General features: G+C 33.9%; 1 protein-coding gene across 1 annotated transcript; it reads left to right on the forward strand.

The window, feature by feature from the left end:
- Positions 1-6,218: 6,218 nt before the first annotated feature.
- LOC149926245 (uncharacterized) lies at positions 6,219-7,198 on the forward strand. The gene is made up of 2 exons (XM_090161353.1): positions 6,219-6,678; positions 6,746-7,198. Exons 1-2 carry the CDS (start codon positions 6,328-6,330, stop codon positions 6,968-6,970), a joined length of 576 nt encoding a protein of 191 aa, XP_090017479.1. The 5' UTR covers positions 6,219-6,327; the 3' UTR covers positions 6,971-7,198.
- The last annotated feature ends 1,200 nt before the right edge of the window (positions 7,199-8,398 follow it).

An 8,398-nucleotide genomic window follows, 5' to 3' on the forward strand; every position in this document is an offset into this window, starting at 1 on the left:
TTTGAATAAAATTTTAATATCAAGTTTGGCTTTTTAAATTATTTGTTCAGAATACGATATCCAATAAACGTCCTAGTTTCATCCCTATTGAGCCATGATTGAACCAAATTAAAGGCCTAAAGATATCTCTAGGTTTTATAGAAAGACATCCAGGGGAAGACCGCCGTAATCGCCGTTGGATCTCCTAAAACTCGTCCCCGGGACGTACTACGGCTATAGACAAACCGGACATTTGGACGTCCTTTAACGTCCAACCAACGTCAACCCCGGATTTTGGGATGTCTTACGGACGAAGGCAAGATCCGAGTGTGACGTCTATCGGATGTCCATAGGACGTGTTTGTGTTTGCTGGGCTGTGATGTGCTCATGTAATTGAGATGCCTGAGGGCAAAAGGATTGTTGTATTAAGTAAGGGGATTTAAACAGGGTTAAAAGGTTGAATTCTCTGAGGTGGTCATATTATTCCCACCTCGATATTGGGGGATAATGTAATAAAAGCTCAGAAGAAAGGAATAAAGAAAAATACTTCTGAGATAATAAATAGGATTATACCTCATTGGGGTCCTATTATAACTTTGTTGGAGTGCATTCCTGGGAAAGTTGCTTCTCGCGTGATATCACGTCATCATTGGTAAGCTGATAAAGATAATATTATTAGTCTAATTAATAGTAAAAAGGTAACTTTTAGGTATATTCATGTGATAATACCGGAAGTTATAAAAAGGATACTAAATGATGTTATTAAGGGCCACAATATGGTAGGGGTGAAAGTTTTTCATAGTGAATTACTGTTGAGTATAAAGAGATTAAGACGATGAAAACGTAAACTTTGATTATGGCTACTGCTCATTCTAGTGTTAAGAATAAGAATTGTGTTGAAATAATTGCCCTCTTTTAGTTAAAGAATTAATTGTGCCTTGGTTACCTAGGCGTGTGAGTAGAAGATGCACCGCCATTATATTAGCAGATAGTCCGATAGCAAGGGTAATAGGTCGAATTGCGTTGCTAATTGTTTCAATTAGAATTATGAAGGTTATCAAAGCTAAAGGGGTGTGGTTTGGGAGTAAGTGCGCAAATATTTTATTCGTATTATTAAGTCATCCAAATAGTATAAATGTGATTCAGATAGGTAGAGCTAAACTTACATTGTTTGTGTGACCACTATGTGACTTGTGGCGGTGAAGATGAATGGAAATAATCCTATTAAATTATTGAATAGAATTATCCTGTAAGCTCTATAGTTAAGGAATTTACTAGGTTACTTATTAAAGTATTGTTGATTAATACGTCACTGACGAACTGGCTTGTCTAAATTTATGACGTATATTTTTATACGTTACGGAAGGTTGTTTGGGGTCGCGCACTTTTAAACATATGTTAGTTTTGCGTAATGCGCCAATTAGTTTAATCGAATTCTCTCCAGGCCGTAGGTCGCAAACCACTTTTCGAAGTTTAAAAATTCAAACACTTTCCCTATTCAAATCGACCCCGAGGAATATGAAAACCAAGGTAAAAAAAATCAAATTAATAACCGGGGAAAAATTAACAATTTCATATTTTCGAACTTGTTAACGAATTTAAAATTAAAAGACGAACAATTTTTTCGGACAGTGTACACGATAATTGAAATTTATAACAAATTTTACTTTATTCCATCACCAAAATTAGAACATCTTGAGAATTGTGTGTACTCCCAGGTCCGTGACATCTTGTTCCTTTAAATATGTTATTGTTCATCTTGCTCCTGAATTATCATTTTGATTTTTCCCAATTTTCCAATTATCGTTCTACTTAACAAATGTTTTATTGTTCGCTCGCCTTAAATTTTAAAAATTAGGGCGCTCATAAAGAAAAACGTTATTTTCAAGGTTAAAATAATTTGGTTCAAGTTTAAAATCTAGGCAGAGAATGGATAATCGAAATGCCGAATTTATTACTACTTTTTTATGTACTAAATAAAAGGCATAAAATATATAAGTCCCGAATTTATTTCATTAAATCAGGTAATACAACTACCCAGCAAACATAAAAGCCCGGGGACGTCCTTATAATAGGTGGTTCACATAGCCCAGCTGGGTCCCGTCCAGAATTCCTCGAACCAGTGGCGACACCAAGAGATATTTAGGTTCAGGCTAATAATGTTCCTTAAATGTAAACCGAATGATTCTCAATTGTTGGGCCCCCTATTAATTGACTTAAAATTTTCAATTGGCAAAGTTTTTGTTTAAACCGAAAATAGTCTTTTAGATTTAATTCAGGCCTTAAAAATCGTCTTGAAATGACTTCTTTTACTCGATTTGTGAGGCCCTACGTGCAAAAAATAATGTCGACGAAAGCTTATTACGTGGGAACAATTGAATAAGAACCACCTATGGAATGTTTTTGGTAAAAATCACGAAAAAGAGAAGAAAATTATCTTTCTTTGATGGACTCTTCTACCATTTTTTATAATTTAAAGCTTTTTAAGCCTACCTGAGGCCCCAATCGCCACTCCAGCTTTGTACGCGAGGTATTAGATGTTAGTTACATCAGATATCCATCCCATTAGACTAAGCATAAGCCTCTAATAGATAGTACGGCCTAGAACAAAGTTCACAAAGCCGCGACTCGCTAATAGCGCCACTCATATGGGTAAAGCGGCTTGTCCCTATACTCACCCCAACATAAGCGGCGCTATAAGCCCTATACTCACCCCCACATACGGGGCGCTATAAGCCCTATACTCACCCCATCATAAGTGGCGCTATAAGCCCTATACTCACTCCAACATAAGCGGCGCTAAAAGCCCTATATTCAGCCCAACATAACCGACGCTAAAAGTCCTATACTCACCCCAACATAAGCGGCGCTATAAGCCCTATACGCACCCCAACATAAGCGGCGCTATAAGCCCTATACTCAGCCCAACATAAGCGGCGCTATAAGCCCTATACTCACCCCAACATAAGCGGTGCTATATAACCTCTACTCACCCCAATATAATAAATGTATATATATTTTAAATTGTTGTTTTATTTTGTATCCGAAAATATAAATTATATTTCGCTACCAGCCACCAGAGGGCCAAACGTTCCCTACATGGAATTCCATAGAATTTCTTTAGCAAAGCGTGTATAGAACTATGTTATACATAAAGTTAAAACTTGGTAAAATTCGGTTGAACAGATCTTCTGTAAAATGCAATCAAAGGACCAATTTTGACCAAAATACGGCTTTTTCTATAGGCTTTTTAGTTGCAAGTTGTTGCAAAATATTTCATTACTGTCTTGTAGAACCGTTTCCGTAGGATAACTTGTAAAAAACCCGAGCACCAATCACCTCCAAGTTTTTAAGATATATCAAGTTTTATGACGTTTAAAAATATTTCTTGAAATAGCTAATTCATGGTGTCTCTGTACATATTGTTTGCCTTTTCGTTACTAAAAAACCTACTACTAAGGAGAAATACCTAGCTTATTCTAATATTAGTAGGATTTTGTCGTGCCTGGCTTCATATAGGTTCGAACGAATGTTCGCGAACTTTCCCAAGTGCTATTCGATTCGACGAATCGAATATTCGATTTGGTATTCGATTGAATTATTTGGTCCAACCAAATATTTTGCACACCCCTAATAAAAACATATATAATTGCACTGAAAATATTGCAAGATAGTTGGAAGAATGCAGAGAATTAGAAAGATAAAGTTAAAAACGCGAACTTAAATAATTACGCTTTCTATGCGTTAAGTAATGTGTTTACTTCTATATTAAAGACATAGTGTCAGAATTTTCTACGTATATGAAGTTTTTTTACATCAATTATTTAAAAATATAGTAAAGAAAAATATAGCTATAAAACATTTGGTATAAATATAATTATTCACGATTAATTTAAAATTTTAAAATTGAAAGATAGCGTTACTCTTTTTTATCACATTCTGTCTACGTCATAGATAGGTTGATGTTTATTGGTTGATGCTAGAGCGAGCTGGCAAAAGAATTTTTAGGGGATTACAGGAGGAAATTTTACTCCCATCGCTTTCTTTTGATCCGAGTTTCCCGTTTCGCACGCTTTAAGACCCTCATTCGATGGAAAGTAATGGAAAGATAAGCCACTTTTGTTGTTATTATTACTGCAGGAAGGAACTGCGCAATACAATGTGGCGCCCACGGTCTTCGGTGCTTTCGGTGGCATCTTTCCGTAGAATATAAATATTGTTATAAGGACTACGTATAAGAAATAATGATATAATTTATAAACAATACCTTGTTATCAATTTTTTCTTCAATTTCTACTTTGAAAATAATATTTTTACACGTAGCCGGCTCGTGAAGTCGTGATTTGAGAATCTCGAACCGCGTGGTCCGTGAGAAGAAAGTCAAAAATCGCGCTTACAAATCCTCTACGCGATAGTAGAAAAAGACTACTAGAAATTCCCCGCCGCTCGAGCGCGCCGAAATCGGCCAAACTCATGACGTCAACAATCTGTGAAGTTTTGCTCGGCTATTGAAATACCATTATTTTACATAAAATATAAAACTAATTACTTATTGAAAGGCTAATATGTATATATATTCTGATTCAGGACTTAATAATCTATCATAACGTGTAAGCCAAAGTACAAAATTTTAAATTAATCTGAGTTGGCACTATCTCTTTAAGCTATTTAAAATACCATTATTGGCTCAAGTCCATACCATAAATATAATAAAGCAAATAAAATTTTGATAACACTTGGTAGTTTAGTATTTTGTATAATATTTGCCATTGATGGTTATAGATGTCAGCAAAGCATCTATTAAAATAGATTTATGGCCAGTTAAAATAAAATATTTTTATCAATGCACGTTATCTAGTTATATTATCTCATTATATGACATTTCTTACCTTGATAAGTTTACGTTTCACGGATATTTTCAATATCCACATGTCAAAACCAGTATAATATTTTTGGCACGTAGAATTTCTAAGGGCTAAAAATTATCGATAGGGGAAGCCATTATCACGTTAGAACGTTGTTATGGTTCCTATGACAATAAGATATAAACTTGGCTTATCTTTGATAAAAAAACGTCTCTTATTCACAAGAACTTGTATATTTATCGAGAATGTACTAGCGCTATTAGATATTTTGAATGAAAGGCACTCTAAAATTTATGCTTGTTTACGAAATTATTTCATTTCCGATATGGACACTTTAGTACAAACATCGATCATAATCGATATCCTTAAACAATCGTCAAATTGATAATAATTTATTACTAAAATTTAATTCATTGCTTGTTTTATTTTTCTATTACCTTTAGACGTTTTCTCGTTAATTAATAAATTAAATGTACATTAGTTATCGTTATTTAGTTTTTCGTTTAGAAAAGTTTTTAGTTTATGATGAAATATATCCTTAATAATTTGTAAAATTTTTGTCCTTTTTAAATCGTGCGATTTTTTATTAAAAATAATAATTTATGTAAATTTTAATATTGAAATATTTACAGTTATAAAAGGTGACTATGGTAAAAAATAAAGTCGATTTTAATTAAAACATCTCTTAGTTTCTTTGTCTTAAAATATTTAATTTGTTTATCGTCTTTATTTGTGTATCAGTTAGTGTACAATTCCTGGCCTGGTAAAATATACTGGCTATAGCCATTTGTAGATAAAGTTTACGTTTATAGAAAGAAAATATTTGAAGTTTGAAACTAGTGACGTCGCTCTCCTTTGTTGAAGCCTCTATACTAACCGTTCATTTATAATGGCGGGAAAATAACGTACTTAAACTTTGATTTAATTTTTCTGTTTCCTTGTTAGTCTTAGTTTCTACCCTCACTCTTATCGAGCATGATAAGTCTACTTTTCATGGAATTGATACTAGTTTTTAACAAAAATAAATAGCGTTATACAAAAAATAGTCTAATATATGCAGGAGTAAATTACAAAGGAGTCTGGTACGCTAGATTCAGTAGTGTTAAATTCGGTGGGAGTTTGAAACGTCACCAATATTTCGCGATAGTTCCGCCATCTATGAAACCGAAAGGGAAAAACTCAGGTCAGCTGATTTTGTTTTTGCGCGCTCGAGGTCTTGTTTCACTGCCGCAAGGTAGTCTGGGTAATTTTGGAAATGGCTTCTATTCAAACTATCGGTTCTCGTCATAAATCAACTCAATACAATTATTACCTTCAAAAAAATATTGTCACGGCTGTTAAAAAAAAAGATAAGTCTACACTTTATAATTATAACGTAAAAAAATCGTCAAAGTACGTACAAACAAATGATGTTTTTTGTAAAGCCTTACCAAAGCCAACTCAGTCAAGGCCTATCGCCTTGCCAGTACCAGTGGGGAGCCCTATGTTAATTGAATCTAATAAATCAAAAGATAAAAGTGTTGTGGGAAAGAAGAAAGTTTTGAAAGATGCCAAAACACAATGCTATATTTTACCCACATTGGATATATCAACCACAGATCAGAAAGTAGAATTTAAATCTGTTCAAACACAGTGTAATATTATGATAGAGAAACATTTGCTAGAAAAACCTAATTTCAAAGACAAGGAGACTGAAATCAGTGTTAATGTTAGTGATTGTGCATCACAAACTGCGCCTGATGGTGATTCAACGGAATTAAAAACAGAAAAGACCCTGATCAATAAAGTGACAGGAATTCTAAATTCTACAACGTACTCTACTTTGATATATAAGGTATTTTTGTTTTCCTTTTACGTAATACATCCACCACAGATTTTTAATAAAACTATGTATATTTTAGGTGAAAAAGCTAATTAGAGGGGAGTTTGCTATAGAAATTACATCAAGTAAAGTTTTCGGAATCTTCAATGATGAACATGATCCCATATCACTGGTAGTCACGGAGAGTGGAAAAATCTGTTTATCCATATTGTTCAAAGAGGACAATATTGATAACGTACTAAATTCTGGAGTTGTGAATGAAACAAAACTTTTTGAATATATTGATCTTTTGCTTTTTAAATAAGAGAAAAATAACAAGGTGTTTTGTCCGGGCCTTAACCACGATATAATTAACCAGTTGCCGTTATCTCGTATAATCGAAAACCCAAAAGTTTTGAAAATTATATCCCCAGTGTCGGGATATCAAGCTAGTGATTGTCCAGTGTTTTTCTCAAAAACAATGGCAGTAAAGGCTGATAATTATATTGAAAAATGTCAAAACTGTAATTTAGTACAAAGAAATTTGTCAAGAGTGTTCAAACGTAAAAACGCTGAAACGCCAACAAGAAATTTGAAACGCTTAAGAATATCTATCAATTATCCGGTATCGCTTTTAACCCCAAAAAGGAGAAAAATTAGGTTAAATCATAGCAATAACGCTAGAAGATTTTTACAAGACAAGCTCAAGAAATAAGAAGCTTTAATTAAAGAAAAAGATATCAATTTGAATGACAGTCAATCAGACGAATTAAAAAAACTTGTAGACATTATTAATTCAGAGCACCCAGACAAAGTTAATAGTTTAATTAATGAAAGTTGCAACGAATTGCCAACCAGCGTTGAAACATTAACGAAAATTTGGAAGAGAGATTCTGAAAGGCAGCATCGCGACGATACTAAGAAATTTTTCCAAGATCAAATTAGATGCAAAACTGGCTCGAAACAAAATAGATGGAATACCATAACGTATAGAATAGCCTTGGCTATTTATACTAGAAGTAAAGCTGCATTCGATGCAATACGTGATTTTGGAATTCTTCAACTTCCTTCCCTTGACACTCTGAGAACCAAAGCGAAGAAGTATGATAGTGGACCTGGAATTGGCCTAGATTACATGAAAGATCAAGCTCAAAAATACACGTCATTTCAATCTGAAAAAAAAATTAAAAGGAGAGAAAGAACCTCACGGTGAAGGTGTGCTTATATTTGATGAGGTCAAAGTAATTGATCAAGTCATTTGGAATTCCAAATCACACGCCTTCATGGGATTGGCTATGACGGAGGAAGAATATGCAAATTTACATGATGTTTTTTCAAATTCTCATAAAAAAACGCCAACTCCGGCACAATATATTTTGCAATTCTTATGGAGAGACATGTCCTCAGATTTTGACGTAATAGGACCCTAGTACTCGTCCAGCTACTCTATGAACATACTTTTCTCAATGACTTGCCTTTACCAAACTCTAAGAATTTTTGAACAATTTAATTTCAAAGTTATTGGACTGGTTTGCGATGGTGCAAATTCAAATCTATCTCTTATAAAACTGACAATGGATACAAAAGGTGCATTTGGTTATAAAACAGAAGATAAAGAATACACTTTTGATATATTGCCCAGCCAAGTTCAAACACCCATTTGCGAAGGATCAAGACATATATTGGGTGATGTGCCCAACCCATGATTTAAAAAATCTAATTGGCCAACTATGTGCCTCACGAGAAGATGGTC

Source organism: Leiobunum rupestre, chromosome 10 (genome assembly GCF_980474605.1).
Source record: "Leiobunum rupestre chromosome 10, qqLeiRupe1.1.hap1, whole genome shotgun sequence".
NCBI classification, from domain to species: domain Eukaryota; kingdom Metazoa; phylum Arthropoda; class Arachnida; order Opiliones; family Sclerosomatidae; genus Leiobunum; species Leiobunum rupestre.

Coding starts and splice junctions, on each gene's coding strand:
- LOC149926245 (XM_090161353.1), top strand. CDS start 6,328: ATGTTAATTGAATCTAATAAATCAAAAGATAAAAGTGTTGTGGGAAAG. Junction 6,679..6,745: donor ACTCTACTTTGATATATAAG/GTATTTTTGTTT, acceptor TGTATATTTTAG/GTGAAAAAGCTAATTAGAGG.